The sequence below is a fragment of the Acanthaster planci genome, linkage group LG05, assembly GCF_054643075.1.
Source record: "Acanthaster planci isolate LZ-2023a linkage group LG05, COTS_SCS, whole genome shotgun sequence".
NCBI classification, from domain to species: domain Eukaryota; kingdom Metazoa; phylum Echinodermata; class Asteroidea; order Valvatida; family Acanthasteridae; genus Acanthaster; species Acanthaster planci.
Genome location: NC_141781.1, coordinates 17,863,694 through 17,882,194, shown reverse-complemented (window position 1 = coordinate 17,882,194; position 18,501 = coordinate 17,863,694). Strand labels below are relative to the sequence as shown.

At 40.1% G+C, this 18,501-nt stretch overlaps 1 protein-coding gene across 1 annotated transcript in view; it reads left to right on the top strand.

Annotated features, from left to right (window-relative positions):
- The window catches only part of LOC147799144 (lon protease homolog, mitochondrial-like), a 30,219-nt gene extending 15,309 nt beyond the window's left edge, over window positions 1–14,910 (top strand). The window contains exons 15-21 of the mRNA XM_087137038.1: window positions 307–429; window positions 3,354–3,470; window positions 4,661–4,801; window positions 5,779–5,944; window positions 7,427–7,641; window positions 9,407–9,571; window positions 11,701–14,910. Coding sequence (XP_086993164.1) covers window positions 307–429; window positions 3,354–3,470; window positions 4,661–4,801; window positions 5,779–5,944; window positions 7,427–7,641; window positions 9,407–9,571; window positions 11,701–11,844 — 1,071 coding nt within the window. The 3' untranslated portion in view covers window positions 11,845–14,910. The remainder of the gene's footprint in view (window positions 1–306; window positions 430–3,353; window positions 3,471–4,660; window positions 4,802–5,778; window positions 5,945–7,426; window positions 7,642–9,406; window positions 9,572–11,700) is intronic.
- The last annotated feature ends 3,591 nt before the right edge of the window (window positions 14,911–18,501 follow it).

Genomic DNA, 18,501 nt, shown 5'->3' with positions numbered 1-18,501 from the left:
ATGCCTCTCCCTCCTAGTTCATGTACGTCAAAACTTCAGCCCCAGCCTTCAAATTAAGCAAGGTCAATCAACCATTTGGCTTGTATTTTGCATAATTCATATAATTTAGGAAATCCATTTAAGTGAGCTTTCTTTCATGAAAAGTTAAATGAAGGATTGAAAACCCTAAGACACCCAGCCCCAGTCATCTAAAATTGCTGTATGTTCCATTATTTTGGGTCATTGACTTGTTTGAGGCAAAGTCCTCAAGTACGTTCTTGAATTTAACATTCAGTTTTGAGCATAATTATGGTTTTCTTTGGACAGGTTGACAAGATTGGCAAGGGTTACCAAGGTGACCCATCCTCAGCGTTATTGGAGCTCCTTGACCCTGAACAGAATGCCAACTTCCTAGACCACTATTTAGATGTTCCTGTTGACCTCAGCAAGGTGTGGCTTTCAACTAATGATTTTGTTTCAGTTACCTTCCTGAATTTGAAGTGAATTGGTGACCTGTCCTCATAAATTAGGACAAGCATTGACCTTGAGGCTCACAAGATTCCATTAGTCACCATGAACAATGACATTTCATCCTTCACTGATGTGCAGTTGGCCAACTGTTGAATGTGTAAAGACCTCATGTTGGTTATCACTATCGACTATTATTGATGCAATCTTAATCCTGGACCAGTGGTTGGTCTCTGAATCCATATCTGTAAGGGCACTCAGAGGACCCTTAGGGAATTAGCAACCTTTTGACAATGATGATACAGGAAACTAATCCAGTTGACGAGATCAAGTCATGCTATGGGTCCAGTGCATATATATATGTACATGTTGTGTCTGACCGGTTTACCATAGTATTGTTTGCTGACCTCTTGCTGATACTTACATGAAGTAAATACCTCCTCCAGTACCTCTGTCTCTCCCTCTGTTTTTGAGTCACATTTGTATTTTTTGCCTACCAGTGGCTGATAAACTGTGGCTGGCCATCAGTGAAAAAGCAGATGAAATAATACACAGTGCTAAAATGTCCGCTGTCAAGCGCCAAATAATTTCTAAGCACTGCTGTTAAATATTGATAATAACTGTGTTTCTCATTAAAAGTAATGGGTCAAATGTGCCTGCACCAACCAGGAATGGCAGTTTTGCAATTTTTCTTTGCCGTGAAGAACAATGGGCGTAAAGGGGGTCTACATATGAATGCATGCATACTACTTGAAAGAGCCTAACATAACACATAACAGAAAGTTGTAACTATTCCACAAAATGAATCTAAATGACATTGTTCAAAAAGCCATATCCTCTTTGAGTGACCCCTGTTCACCACTTACAACCCAGGTTGTATCGTGTTATTGGGGTGTGATCACTGGCCACATGGTGTTTCAGGTTTAATGGCTTCTGGCTAGCGCCCCCCGAATAGAGATATTGACCAATGGGTAGAGCCACCAACATAGGGCTGGATAGCTCCGTTGGTAGAGCACTGGTATGGTATTCCAGAGGTTACAGGTTCAAATCCCGCTCCAGTCAATTTCTTTGTTCATTTTTATAGATATTGGTTATTTAGATTTATTGTTGCTTCAGAAATGGCATACATTTGCTTTCATTTCAATATTTGAGTCAATTTACATCTTCTTAAAAAGTGGACACGTACGGTTGAAAACTCTTAATGTGTAGTATTTGTTACAAGAGTTGTAACTTGGAACACACTCAGTCTTTTTTCACCTTTTGTTGATTAGAATTAATATGCATATTTTAAATGTACATGCACATGCAGATGCATGGTCATCTCCATGAAGTCCTACTAGTGCTGCAGCCGAACCAACAAACCGAATAAAAAATCATCGAACATAGCACTTTCACACCGAATGGAACCGAACCAAACCGGTCAGTTCGGATATTTGGCTTTAATATGGCATGGCACTGAGAGCACAAAGAGTGCATGCAAGAAAACTTGATGAATTATAAATAAGGAAACACAACTAAAAATGGATGATAAGTACTGCCGCACCGGCACTCGGCACATGTGCTGGTACACGTACTGTAAATGTACATGTACAGTAAACTTGTAATGTTGTAAAAAGCATGTGGTGAGAATTCACTAATAAGCAATTGAGAACATGCAATATATGGCATTTCCGATGCCCTGCATAACAATTCTAAATTCTCACTACATCCAACTGTGCTTATATGTATTCAGATTTAGCATTACGTGTATGTTTGCCAATCTCTGATAGCCACCCCCTTACATTCCACATAAGGCCAAGGATGTCATAAGTGGCCGTGCAAGATGAATTTTAATGGATACTGATGCTAATCGGACTTGTGCTCGATCTAAAGCAACTCTAGAGGGAATATTGATTTTGCTAGACGGCTGTGGCCGGTGCAGCACTCCAGCGCATGGCAAGATTTGGTTCGCGTGATGGCCTAACTTGCCTTTCATTTGATCATGTTTTTTTGTCGTAGTGTCATCGTAGTGAAGTCGTAGTGTGAATGCATTGTAATGGAATTTTACCAGATCTCTAAGTTGTTTGCAAATCTCAACAAAATGCTGTTATCTGTTCGAAAAAGACTGATGGAAAATGGCCCCATTGGCCACAGGAGCACCATCCTGGGAAAAAATGCTAACTTGATACCAATGTTCTTCGAATACATCGAATGCCATAATTTGGCAGTTGAATCTGCTTCGTGAAAAATAACTAAAACACAATTCCCTAGGCTCGAAATCTAATTTAATCTTGCATCCTGTAAAGGAGGAAACTCCCATTTGAGCATGCCGTTTTTTTGTTTTCACATATCCTACTGTCGTTTTGTTAAGTCAAGCGCTGTCCAAACACAACCGCTTTTGGTCGGCAAAACACGGTTGGAAACTCTCACACCTCTGACAGTAACGTTTTATGGAATTTTAACTCCTAATAACTAAACGAACTTTGGGGAAACAATTATGAAAAATTTTCAAATCGAAGTTGCTCTTAGATTGGGATGGAGAGGAGATTCACTGCTTGTATTAACATATGTTATACACAAAAGTACTACGGCACGTTTGTAGCAAGCTCCTTGATGTCTCAATTTGCATTGTACATGTGTGTACATGTCCAAACCTGAACCAAACCAAAGTTTGACAAAAAAATTCTGAACCATGTCCAAACTGAACCCAAACCAAATCTTGGCACCTACTTGCAGCACTAAGTCCTACCTATCTATTGCACATGTTGCATGCTACTAGTAGGTACCAGATTTCAATTGTGGCAACCTAAATTTTGTTGGAAAAACAACACAAATTTGGACTTCATAAACTCTGCACAGTATTACAGCCATCTCCAGTTCTTTACTTGCATATCACAGCAATCAGTTTGGTCCTCGTTTCTACACAGGTGCTGTTTATATGCACTGCCAATGTGATTGATACCATTCCCGAACCATTGAGGGATAGAATGGAACTGATTGATGTGTCTGGATATGTACCACAGGAGAAGGTGGCTATTGCCAAGGTTAGTTGCAACAAAGCATCTACTTTATATTAACCCTGACTCCTATCATTTGTCCTCAAGGAATTCTACTCAACACAACTAAGTCCAGAAAACTTACTGAATGCAACAGAAAGCAATGTGGGGTTCTATATTGAAATGCACTCAGACACACTGGTTAAACATTAGTCTTGGCTGTAGGCTGTGACTCAGTGTACCAAGACCCTGGTGGCAAAGGGTTATATCTGCATACAAGCATAATATCTGGTATCATGTAGAATAGCGTTTGATGTCCACCAAATGATACATGTGAGACATTCACCTTCAAAGATGAATATGCATCAGTCCTAAGCCAGCAAAGTCATGTTATGATTTTGATGGTAGATACTTGGTGCAATATCAACCATGTCCATGCGCATACCTGCTGTGTTATATCTCAGCTGTGACCGTACCCTTGGACATACATGTACTTGTATAAAGACCACACATTAAGGGTTCATTCATTTCCTAAAGTGCCAAACAGACTCCTATTAGACAAATAATCATGTTTTAGGTCCCTTTGATGCCATTGCTGACAGTGTTTCATGCCCTTTTGGATTTCACTTTCATTACCATATTCCCAGTAAAACGGTGATGTCATCCTAAGCAGAAGTTACAATGCTGTAACTTGTGCACACTACCAAATAACACCTATCCTTGTTTCCATAAGTTTTTGGACACACAATCTGGAAATATTTCATGGAATTTGATTGTGCGTGGAGCTCTCCATTAGCTGTGTGCCACTACTGGGGTTTGTAGCTAAATATTCACAATACATTTGAAGCAAGATATAGGACGGAGAGAATGCCCCCCCCCCACCTTTGTGTTGGTCATTGTTTGATCGGAATCTCAGGAATTCTTTACAGACTTCTAGGATGTTTTAGGTAACAATAGTCTAGAATGTGTATAGGGATTGGACAGGTAAAGAGGGGTACCCCTCCGTCCCATATCTTGCCTGATATGTCACAATGACATAGTCGCAAAGTTTCAAAACGCAGTTGAAAAATCAAACTTTGTAAATGACTGTGGTTGTGGTGTCTTATCATTTTTACAAAGTCAGCGCTTTTAGCTTAAAATCATACAGCGCCAATAAAAACTGTAACTGATTGAAGATGTGTGATATTAATTGAGCCAGTATTTTGTTCAGGCTTAACATTTTTGGTTTTGATTGACAGAGGTACTTGGTCCCACAAGCTCGTGAGCAAACAGGCATCAATCAAGAAAAGGTAGTGATCGGTGAAGATGCCCTCAATACACTCATTAAGGCTTACTGTAGAGAGAGCGGTGTGCGTAACCTCCAGAAGCACATTGAAAAGGTAATGTCGTTATCCAGACATCTTCCATTAATGTACTTGAACTGGTCATCAGACTTGCTTCAAAGTGTGCTAGAAACTCATGACTTTAAATCATGAGGTTCAGTTTATAGTCCATCTCCAAATAATGAAGCATCTACTGGACTGAGCACAGCCAAATGACTGACAATCTTAGGCTTCCCTTGGCTCAACTACATGAATGAACCAGTGGTCAGTCTACTTGCCCTGAGTTTGCCACTCAAAAGGCTTCCAAGAGATATGGGCAATTTACAGTGTCATGCCCCAACAAGACGGTACCATGGGGAGACATTTTGCGCAGTGCATTGTAGTAAAACTGTCAACAAAACCTCTTCCTGCTGGCTGTGCTGTGTACAGGATGTTGAATTATTTGACTGTTTTTTGTCTAGGTTAAAGATTCTGAAGTTTTTACAGAGTCCGTGTTAATATAAAATGGTGTTTTTTTATGAGAAACAGAACACCATGATCAATCACATATTTCCTCAAGTCGGCCTTTTTTTAATTTTTAGTCAACTACACAATACACATAACAACCTCTTGGTGGCACACTGTATTGTCATTCCATTACTAACCTCATGAACATTCGTAATTAGCCAAGGAAATTGTCTTTTTGAAAAATTTAAAATGGATCTTAAAGTTGGTGCATGAAGTTGTATGTCAATGGTCCTGGAAAGGTATCTAAACACTACCACCTTTAAGGTGTGTCAAATGCATCCAAGAGTCATTCCATCACTATGGAATTACCATTCCACTAAAGAGATCTCAGATTTAAAACAGAAAATGAAAGTGTCTGCCAAGTTTGTGAATAGAAGTGTTTCAAAGTACTGATTTTCAATTGTGTGGAGCCTTGAAGAGTTAAAGAATAGACAGGTTGAAATTAGGTGTTACAACTCGTGCCTTATTTGATGAGCTTGGTCACATGTTCAATTGTGTGTGGTTGTTTATTGTTTGCCTTTATTTAGATTTTCCGGAAGTCTGCATTCCAGATTGTTAGTGACAAGTCTGAACGAGTTGAAGTGAATGACAGTAATCTTCATGAGTACGTGGGCAAACCAGTCTTCACTAGCGAGAGGATGTATGATAAAACTCCAGCTGGAGTTGTCATGGGACTGGCATGGACTGCCATGGGTGGGTTTGTAGATATCGTTTAGTAACGTCCACTTACTGCCGGGTGGAATTTGAAGTTGCATGACGTAAAACCGGGAGATTTTCAAGATATTACATTTTCAAAATTCTTAAAAAAATCATAGCTTCATTTACTGGACATTTACACCTACACGAATAACTGTATGGTGACTACTCTAATCTGACAGACAACTTCTATTGATGCCCAAGTATTTCAGCCAGGCTTGCCGCCTTGTAAAAAGGCCAAGATTGTGCATTGTTATGTAACTTTCTTTTGTTCCCGAAACTGGCACAGTACGCTACAGGCATCTTTTCAAAAGGGGACAGATTAGCATGCAGCAGTACTGTATCGCTCATTGCTGGAGCACTTTTGTCCCCGGTGGTAATATGCTCGTGCTAACTGCCACAAATAGTGGTATAATCTCTCAAAATAAGGATGGATTTCCTCCGCTATTGACAACTGAAAAAAAGTTGGCAATTCCCAGCAGCTCTGTCTTTTGTTCAGAGTACAATCTTTTGTTACAAGGCCCAGCTCTTTTGTCCGGTTTCGGGCTCCCCGGTTTCGTGTATAAAGCCTATGTGCCCGAAACTGGGTTCCCCGGCAGCATGCGGTTAAGGCTAGCACTAGCATAGCATAGACATTGTCATGTAAGATCATGCCATTAATTTGGTCAGTGACTATTAATTTGGCAGCACCTGTTTGCCTGTTAATATAAGGTAAGACTTGATCAATTTTCACTGCTGATTGCTTTCGAATTTATCAAGGGTGCATTATGTATCAGTTCTGCGGGTGCATTATTCAAAGTAAACATTATGAGAATTTGAAAACAGAATTTTAACATTCTTTCCATCTCAAAAGTTCATATGCTGTGAGGGTCAGTGTACTTCTTGTTGTATGTATCGTAAGTTTGGTACATGCTTTCGGTTAATCTACCCATAAATTTTTGCCAGATGCCTATCCAAACAAATAAGCACATTCAGGCAAATTTGTGCAACCCTCTGCCCCATCCATTTAAATTGTGAACAATGCAACGCAGGCTTCATCAGAAAACAGATCAAAGGTTTTGATAGATTGATGATCTATTTGGTCCATTATCTTAAGCTTCCTATACACATTCACAGAAGATAAAAAATGCACTGTATTCAATGGACAAGCGAGGCTACATTCTAAAAAAAGATAATATTGGATCAGAGAAATGCCGATCATGGTTAGTCTTGATTGTCTTTTTATGTATTTGTACAAAATTTTAACCCTTTCTTAAGGGAGCCGTCCACAGCCGTGGTTTTGTGTGAGGATTAGTGCATACCACACATACAGTCTATTCACCATGCAGCTGCTGGTTCAATGGGGCCTGCTGCTGGACAGAGCATTGCATACTGGGCACACCGCAGCCCGGCAGTCACGGTCAAAGGAATTCCGGCGTGAAGGGGTTAAACTTTGCAAAAGTAAATAATCTAAACAATTGATTGACTTCTCTAATACAGGTGGTTCAACACTGTACATAGAATCAGCTTTGCGTAAGGTGGGTACCACCGACACAAAAGGTGCATTTGGCTCATTGGAAATCACTGGTAACCTTGGCGATGTGATGAAGGAGAGTGCCCACATTGCCTACACAGTTGCCAAGTCCTTCTTGTTCACCGAAAAGCCAGATAACAACTACCTAGAGACTAGCCACATCCATTTACATGTACCTGAGGTGAGAACTCTCATGTTCAGAAATTCTTACTACATCACGTCATTTGAGGTTGTTTTCCTTAAAGATTTATCTGGCCTGTTTGCTTCAACATAAAGTAAATTTTGACAAGCACAAACTTGTTGGATAATTTAATAAACCTGTTGGGAATGATGGTATCTGTCATTCTAACAACCGTGAAATCCAATCAACCATGTAATCTTACAATGATCCATATTTCTATGAGTCCCGTTAATGTTTTACAAAACCAACCCGAAATCGAACTGACCCAAAACCGACTTTGGGTTAGATCGTTTTTTTCCAAGATTTTAGTCGGATTGGGTCGGTTACGTTTTTCCATTTGTGGTTAGGGTTGGGTCGGGTTGGTTAAGCTATATTGTTAAAAAAAAAGGAATTAAAAAATAACTGAAAAACTGAAACAGGAAATTCACTTGATGAACTTACTTTTTAGAGCTTCAGATTACATAGTTTGTAGCGACAGTGACGCGGCACATCAAAATAAAAAGTGAACTGTCCTACTATTGTGAGTAGACCGGAAATAGTCGCACACAGCCGCACACAAAGTTCAATGCAGTTCGGCCAACTACGCATATTTCACGAGATTTTTCTTTCGAGAAAAACAAGGCAGATAAAATTGACAAAGTTATGTAAGGGACAAATATTGTGCATGGTTTGTAGACATGCAGGAACTTTATAGCACAGGTCACCTTGTTAGGACATGGGACGATACGACTACATCTGACAAGTATATTCACAAATATATTCCTACAATACTGGCATAAGTTCAGGCACAAAAACGGATACAATTTGTGTGGAATAAAGGATGATTAGCCCAAACCAGGCATTGAGATTTTTTCGGGTTTAGTTACCTTTTTGTCGGTTTGTCCCGTATCTCTTGTTGGGTCGGGTCAGTTTGGAGAGTTAAGATCGGTTTCGGTTCGGATTCAGTTTGTGTCTGTAAAGTTTCGGGTTGGTCTGGCCAAGTCAACCCAATGCGATGCACATTTTTAAGTCCAACACCGTATGTTTTGATGTGTGTGAACCTGTCATGATGATAAATTATTTCATGGTGTGTGAAACCTAAACCTCATGCTCAGTATATTAAGCTGAGTTTAACATGGCAACAGGGATTACTTCCAGGTGATGCATTTATGGGACGTGTATAAGATCATTGTATTTCGAAAGGGGTCCATCTACTTGTTATACATATTTAGTTAAATATTTCCAAAGTAATTCTAATTCTGTGAAATGCTTTAGTATCCAAAGTTAGTATTCAATCCTGATATTTCCACTGATGGAAAGAGATACCAATACATGTAAGACTTTGTACCTGGATACATGTACATTTCATTTCTCTAAGTTCTTACTCGATAGTTGAAAACAGATAGCTTGAAAATGTGATACCGCATCATAATGGTTGGGTGTCTTCACTAATGTAATGATCAATCCATTGCATGTTAGTCACAAGATGGTCAAAGTGAATGAAGTGAAAATTAATACATGAAAGCAGACGGCCGTGACTAGGCATTGATTGATCAAAGACATGCATTGTGTATCCCTATTACTTGTGAAAATCTTGGCTGAACTTTTGCCTTCTCTGCACCAAACACAGTAAGGGCTTCACAGTTTATACGCAGGATTGTCACTAAACATAGCAATTGCCCTTTATAGCAAAACAGTAATAATTGCTGAGCTTTGTACTCAGGTTGTGCATTAGTGAAGAAAATGAGACTACCTTTGCTGTATGCCTTTCTGTTATTGTTCACAGGGTGCCACACCAAAGGATGGCCCCAGTGCTGGCAGCACGATTGCCACAGCACTAATATCACTGGCTCTCAACCGACCAATCAGACAGAACATTGCCATGACTGGAGAGGTGTCTCTCACTGGTAAGATTCTGCCAGTTGGAGGAATCAAGGAGAAGATTATTGCTGTAAGTCTACAAAACCTGATGCAAGATCTTGTTGGTATTGTCATTGTTAGCATTAGTACCCCACATAAGTCTTTTTCAGACTTAACCTCTTCGTGTTAATATACCAAGGATGGCCTATGAGGCTGGCTACTGGTCAAAGCCTTGCCCTTTCTCATCTCAATTGCAGGGGCTAATCTTAATGCGTCCAAACATTAGGTTAGATGGAAGCTTCCTTCTGATCTGCACAATAGGTGACCTGGACCACTAAAAGTTGTTCGGCTTTACTTGGTCTGTAAAATACATTTATGCCAGAATTTCCTTTTCCAAAAATCCACCCCTGAAACTAACCAGACCTTTAGGGTTTCATTCCCCTTCCCCCATTTTTTGGTACATTCAGTAAAGATTTAGTTTTAATGGCCTGCTTCCTGCTTCCTCACATTTGATGGCGCTGTTGACCTAATTTCACGTCTTGAATTTTTTGTGCGTATTTGTTCGCCCTCAAAGTACAGTCGAACCTCATCAATTAGAGAATTGTTGATACAACATTCTGCTTATACCAAAGAAGTTGTAGACCTCAATCCTTTGTTCTTTATTGATTTCATTGCTGATGATACAAGGTTCCTGTTATAACAAGGTCATCTGCAGTGAGGTTTGAATGTCCTTGCTAAAGCAGTTTGTCATCAACTGGTTAGCAAACTGTAAATACATGTATGACAAAAACAGGAAAAAAACACAGAAAAGCCACAAGTAAGCATACACCTCAGACAACTGCCAACACAGAATAGCCACAAGTGAGCATACACCTCAGACAACTGCCAACACAGAATAGCCACTAGTAAGCATACACCTCCGACAACTGCCAACACAGAATAGCCACAAGTAAGCATACACCTCAGACAAGTGCCAACACAGAATAGCCACAAGTAAGCATACACCTCAGACAAGTGCCAACACAGAATAGCCACAAGTAAGCATACACCTCAGACAAGTGCCAACACAGAATAGCCACAAGTAAGCATACACCTCAGAGAAGTGCCAACACAGAATAGCCACAAGTAAGCATACACCTCAGACAAGTGCCAACACAGAATAGCCACTAGTAAGCATACACCTCAGACAACTGCCAACACAGAATAGCCACAAGTAAGCATACACCTCAGACAACTGCCAACACAGAATAGCCACAAGTAAGCATACACCTCAGACAACTGCCAACACAGAATAGCCACAAGTAAGCATACACCTCAGACAACTGCCAACACAGAATAGCCACAAGTAAGCATACACCTCAGACAACTGCCAACACAGAATAGCCACAAGTAAGCATACATCTCAGACAAGTGCCAACACAGAATAGCCACAAGTAAGCATACACCTCAGACAACTGCCAACACAGAATAGCCAGTAGTAAGCATACACCTCAGATAAGTGCCAACACAGAATAACCACAAGTAAGCATACACCTCAGACAACTGCCAACACAGAATAGCCACAAGTAAGCATACACCTCAGACAACTGCTTAGAGATTGTGAATGGCAGCCATTTTTCTGGTAAGAGCCACGGATACACAACCAGCAGACTTTAATGCAATCCCATTCTATCAAAATGAGTAACCCAGAATACGTGTACGCCGGCCATGCACGACCTCTGTACTGCAGAAGGCCTGGTGACTGTCCACCGCATATGCAGCTCTAAGCAAACTTGGCTGTTGTCATTGTACTGGTGATTAAACCATTAGAAATGTCAGCATAAATAATGGAATAATTAGACAGTCTGGCCAGATTTGTCTTGCAAAACACCATACAGATAAACATGTAGGTCAGTAAGGGTTGTCAGAAGAGGTGTATAAGAACCATGTCAATTTCGAATTCAGGTTGTCTTGAAAAAAATCAATAATCAAACACTTAGTTGTAGAAAATGACTTAGATTAATTTCGGCCTTTGAATGATTTTTCTTAGAAGTGAGAATGAGTGGACGTAAATATGAAGTTTAAATTTGAGGCATGGATGAGGATAAGAACATCCACTTCATTATACCATGGTTAAAAAAAAGAAATTTATTTCTTTTTAACTGTTGACAGAGAATTTACATTTAAGATGACCTCTAAAACAGAAAATGCTTGAGAATTGCTTTGTTGTTCTCTTGACAGGCTCGCAGGGCTGGTGTTGACTGCATCCTACTCCCAGCTGAGAACAGAAAAGACTTTTCGGACCTGCCAAATTTCATCACAGAAGGCTTGGAAGTGCACTTTGTTGAAAACTACAGAGAAATATACAGCATTGTCTTCCCTTGATTAAGAAAATATGCATATCCTTCATTTTAGTGTTTGTAGATAAAGAGAGTGTAGGCCTGCCTTAATTTCAAATGTAGAGATGACCATGTTCATTTGTGATGACTGATCATCCCTCATGCTCAATCTGTATCAATACTGTTGTACCATTTGCACTGACAAAATTTGAGAGACTTACAGATAACACTAAAAAGAAAAAATGTGTTTCAAGTCAAAACAAAAAATACCCAGAAAAGACAAGTTTACAAAACTATTTGAAAAGCTTTGATGAATGCATCAAGTACTCCCCCAAAACATGTGTGCCTATCAGGGCAATCTAGTAGTGCCCTTGTTGTACTGATAAAATGAACATTGGGAAAGATATGATACGGATAAGTAGCCTCTTGCTGAAATTACTGGTAAAGAATTCATACATGGCATCTATTAAAACAGATTCAACCCAACATAAATGACAGACAGATAGAATATGTTACTCCATGAGTTGAAGCTGAGTATGTTGCAGTGCTTTTAGTCGAGTACTTGTTTCCGAGTACAGAGTACTGCCAAGTACTTAGATGTCTGAGTACATAAAAGTCTGAGTACTTTGCCAACCGAGGTACTGGTTTTCAAGTACAAGTACTTAAACGCATGAGTACTTGTACATGCATCTCTGAGTGCGAGTACTTCCGATTCCCTAAACAAAAAGCTTCACTTAGGTGTGTAAGTCCATTTTGTACAAATTTATCGGCAGGGCCTACTCTTTGAAGCCAAATTGTACTAATGTTGATACAAATGACATGATTGTGTGATAGCTATGTACACGTAGCTGTTTCAGATTCTTAGATTTCTCAAAAGCTGATAGTCAACATTAGGAGAGGAACAGTAGGCAATAAATGCTTTCACATGGCCATGGACAGTAAATGCTTTCACATGGCCATGGACAGTAAATGCTTTCACATGGCCATGGATAGTAAATGCTTTCACATGGCCATGGACAGTAAATGCTTTCACATGGCCATGGACAGTAAATGCTTTCACATGGCCATGGACAGTAAATGCTTTCACATGGCCATGGACAGTAAATGCTTTCACATGGCCATGGACAGTAAATGCTTTCACATGGCCATGGACAGTAAATGCTTTCACATGGACAGTAAATGCTTTCACATGGCCATGGACAGTAAATGCTTTCACATGGCCATGGACAGTAAATGCTTTCACATGGCCATGGACAGTAAATGCTTTCACATGGCCATGGACAGTAAATGCTTTCACATGGCCATGGACAGTAAATGCTTTCACATGGCCATGTACAGTACATGAAGTGTACACTTGTACATGACATACATTCACCGTCAGTTACGACACGTATTTGTTCGCACATGTATGGTGGAGTCTACTTTCCAGGCTCTCATTCCGATGCCCATGTTTTTCTATATGCTAAATATGTCATTAGAATTTTCAGGTGTAGGCATCAGACTAACAACATCCGCGTTTATCAAGAGATCATTTTTAGGAATACCCTAGTCTTGGGTCCAAGATGCCTTTTGTGGTGCTTCAGTCTGTCAATGCAGTGTGTGTTGTATAATGTAATTCACTGCGACCACCCACTTCAGGTATACCTGCCGCTTCACATGATAGCGATTCGTCTGATGATGGTTCTTTTTGTGGAATAAACAGGAAGGTCTTGAAATCAAGACTAGGAATAACCAATGACCCAGCGTTTTGCGTACACGATTGGCTAGTAAGCTCACAGATGTTATGCCATTGTATGTAAATGCTTCCATCTGCTAGTATTAGGCCTTCTGTTTTTTGGGCGGTACCAAACATCAGTCTGGGAAGGTTGATTTTCTTGTCGTGTTTTAATGGATGGGGTAAGTTAAAGGATTTTTAACCAAGTACTGTTAATCGAGTACGAGTACCTTGATGCTCGAGTACAATTTGTTGTATTTTGCAGACTGAGTACAAGTACGAGTACTCTGAAAACGGTACTTGAGTAGTACTCGAGTACGAGTAATACAACACTGGTTTGTCGTGCTACCAAGTGAAGTTCCATGAATGCTGAGAATATCTCTGCATTGCTGTAGACTTAATGGGGGCTTAACACATCTACTTTGTGTGCTGGACAGCCAGTATCCGCAACACTCAGCTACATGTATATGGCAAGGGCTCAGCTCCTCCAATCAGTAAATTATTCCCAAGAGGGCGCTGAAATTTGCTGGTCTTGCTTTCCAAGCCACTGAACAGCTGTTTTCAAATCTAATTTTTGGGAACCAAATCTAAACTCCACAAAGTTGTCTGATGTTAAGACACTTTGCCACTACACTGGAGTAACAAAGCAAGAACAGAGGGATGTTATGTCAGACGGACGGCAATGGTGATGCATCCAGGATGTTTATGACAGGAAGACTACATCTAGATAACACAATCAATAATTCTGAAAAATTAATCCTTGCTTGAATAAGTCCTTGCATGACCTACCGGTTTAGGCATTTCTTGTGGGTTGTGACTGTGGAGTGGAATCATTGGTCAGTAGTCATAATAACGTACAAGATGTTTCATTTTGCTTATCCCTTGAAACAGTATGCACTCCTGCAGTACCTTAAGAAGCTAATACACATATGAACATGTCTTTGCTAGCCACCCTTAACAATGCCAGTAGCATGGTATCAAAGTCGGAATGCTTAACAATTGCATACATGTGTAGTGAAGCTAATGAAAAGTGATTTAAAATATGCATGTGTGCCTTGTGGATAATTACCACTTTTGAAGTGAATTGCATTAATAAAGTAGTCATTCCCCATATTTGAGCAACTTCAGTAGTTGAATTGGATTTGGTGTATCATTTCTGATAAATTCATGCTATGCTGTAAGCACTCATAACTGCCTGGGAATGGATTAACAAAAGTAAATTTGTAGAATGACAAATAATATAATTGAGTTTTTCTGAGGTTTCCTTTCTTTTTCTTGTCCTGTTCACGGTGGACTGAAATTAATATTCATTTGTAATGATGCATATTTCCTATTGTGATTAATGAATATTCACTAAATTTAGCATTTATTAAAAAAATGTGGTGAATCATTACAAAAGAGTCATGTTATATCAGATTTGTGTCCTCTATCAACACAAAGTAACTTACATGTAACTCTTTGTAGCTTTATCAATGTTTTATTAAATGTGGAAAGAGCTTGATTCTCTTGACAGGTTTGTTTTTCAAGTTATCAATAAGAATGTACCCCAAGTTAGAATGTTGGAAGCAACTCGGTCTTAAAAGGCATGTGATCTGGAGTGTCACGTGTAGAGCACGGTCTTTAGGATTCAAGTTTCAGGGATCCTACTGAAGGGGACACTTTCACTCTATCAACAGCAAAATGCGAGTTTTGTCTTCTGCGTATTTTGCAGAAGACAGAACGGAAGCAACTCACTTCGTGAGTAAATGCATACCTCGTTGATATCCATATAGAAGGAAGATTGAGACATTTTATCTCAGCCTGGTCTGAAATTACCTCTGATAAATGGGTTTTGGACACAGTTGCACATTGTCACATTGAATTTGAGAGAGTACCGATTCAGCATGTTATCCCGACCCAGATCCAGTTTTCAGATTCTGAAGCAACGTAGACAAAGAAATAAATTCGTTGTGCATGCCATGGCCAGTTTGTTTCCAATATTTTCCTGACACCTAAGAAGGATGGCTCGATGAGGCCCGTAATTAACTTGAAGCACTTGAACAAGTGTGTTAGGTACCACCATTTTAAGATGGAAACTTTGGAGTTTGCGCTGACGCTTATCCGACCAAAGTGCTATCTTGCATCGGTAGACCTCAAAGACGCTTATTTTGCTATTTCCATAGCCCAAGAACACCCAAATTTTCTGAGATTTCAGTGGCGAGATAAATTGTGGCAATTTACCTGTTTATGTTTTGGGTTGTCCAGTGCACCATGTATATTTACGAAAGTTTTGAAACCAGCAATCGCTGTTCTATACGTAGTTACGCCCACAGTTCTGTTAATTATACAGATGATTCCCTTTCAGTTGGGGACACAATCGAAGAATGCGTGAATAACTTTAAATCCAGGTATGCCGTAATGAATGAACTTGGTTTTTTGGTGAATCTAACTAAATCACAGCCAACCCCATGTCAAATATTGGAGTTTGGGAGGTTTGTCATTAACACAGTGGATATGACGGTGAGCGTACCTCCCAACAAGGTTACTGGTATTGTTAATGCATGTCGTGATGTAGTTAACCAGACAAACCCGACTGTTTTGTCAGTTGCCAAGGTTATAGGCAGATTAGTATCCAGCTTCCCAGCGGTACCACTAGGTCCTATGTCTTACAGATGTTTGTAAATAGCAAAAGATGAAGCATTTAATCGAAATGGCGGACATTTTCAGGCCAAAATATCCTTGCCTTCTCAGGCCAAGTCTGAGCTACATTGGTGGATAAAGAATTTGCCAGATGCAAAACGTTAATTTCATTATGCCTCGAGACAAGACTAGTGTTGTAGCCTATTTTAATTATATGGGGGTTGTCATTCCCCTGCGCTTAATTCATGAACCAAGCAACTATGGTCCTGGTACCTCCAACATAATTCGTGGCTGCTTGCCTCTCGTATCCCTAGGGGCGATAATGTTGTTGCAGATGCCACACCCAATTATCATCCCAAGAGTGCCGGGTCTACTCCACCTCACGCACACACCCAAACGCCAACATCTATTGGAGAATCAACTGGTCTTGACGGCAGCAGTTTTATCAGGCGATCACTCCAAGCAAGAGGGCTTCCAGATAGGACTGTTAGTATCATCCTCCGAATTAATTCTAATTATGGAATGGTCGTGTTTCCGTGTGAAGCCTTTAGCGGCACGGAGTCGGATGGCTAATGTTACTTAATGCAAAGGAACCCACTAGCTATGTTTATTGAGAGTGGTTGTGAATTGATCCAAATTATTCAGACTTAGCCTTTTGTTAATTTGATACCACTCTCATTAAAGTTTTGATCAAGCCTTGATGTGTTTCCGGTGTAGGTATCCTTCACATTACACTGGCTATCACGTGATCTGAATCATACTGCGAGGTAGAATCTCCCAATTAAACGAGTGAAATGATGATTGATTGGGATTCTGCCGATCTGTTACCGAAATGAAGAATCACGTGACAGCCTCCCGATTGATACATTTTTTATATCTCAGATTTGGCTGTTTTGCCCACCCCCATTTTCAGAGGGCCAGTGTAATTGTCTTCAAACACTGGGGAGATGTTGTTGTTGTTGTTGTCTTAATGGCGCTTTCAGCAACTCAGGCTATTTGCGCCAATAACTGTACGTTTATTCATTCACTTTATTAATCAGCATCACATTACGGAGTTCCCCCCCCCCCAATCTGGGGAGATGGCGTGGGGAGGGCTCTTATATAGGGGGATTCGTAATCACTTCCTTTGTTAAACTTTGAATGCGTGGCACGTTTCCTTCACCAGACAATACAATCTCACGTGATTCCTCATTTCTATAACAGTTCGGCAGAATCCCAGTCAAACATCATTTCACTCGAATTAATAGGGAGATTCTAGCGCCACTAGTTATACTCGCTCTCTTCCCTTGCATTCCCAGGGACTCTTATTTAGCTCAGATATGCATTATGGACATACGGAGCTCTGGAAGTGCCATCCGACTTGTTGAGATCTAGACATGTTTTTCTCGGGATGACGACACCATAAAGATAAGATATCGACATCCTGAGATAGTTTATCAAGGGATGACAATGTCATAAAAGTTGGACGAAGACATCCTCAGATGACAATAATCATTATCTCAGGATGTCGTCATCCAGAGATATCCAGCAAGTGTGATGTCTACCCTTTATGATGTCGTCATCCCATGCTAAACTATGTTGTCATCCAATCGTTACGATGTCGTCTTACGGTCTTACCCATGATAAGTTATCGCAGGATGTCGCCATCCAACGTTTACGATGTCGTTATCTCGAAATAAATTAGCTGCAGGTTGTGAACATCTTGCCTGTATCATGTCGTCATCCCGAGAAACAATATGTCAAGATGTCAACATGTCGCCGGCCGGGATGGCACTCAAGTTCCGGAGCTCCGTACCGTACCGTTATCCCAAGAAACATGTTGGATGGCACTTACAGAGCTCCGTGGAATCACCAAGGAAAGCTTGAATTAATTTAAGTCCCAACTTGAAAGCCGTGTATTAGCGTTCAATAAGTGCTCATCTGATTTTCGTCGCCTTCGGCGCGTATTCTCAGCGGGTTTCTCTGAAACAATATTGTTTGCAGAACCAAATTCAACAGAAAAAGAGACAAGGCCGAGATCTGTTGGAAATTTTTTTATTCATAGAATTTTATTAGAATAGGGATTAAATAATAATAAACACGAGGAGGATTTGCTGCTCTAATGTGTTTGCAGCACATTTGGCAAGACTAAATCTGATCCTCACGGATGTCAGGAGAGGAGTGTCGTTTATATTGGTGTTTCCAGACATTCCTGAACCCCCCCCCCAAAAAATCAAAGTGACAGAAAATCATGTGCATGAACTTTAAATTTATGGAGAATATCTCTTTTTATTGTGTCATACTGGCAGGGCCTTCATGAAAAGTTATTGTACAAAGCAGTGTAATAAAATCCAGTAGGCAATTCATGAATGATTAATATTAAGCCAAAAA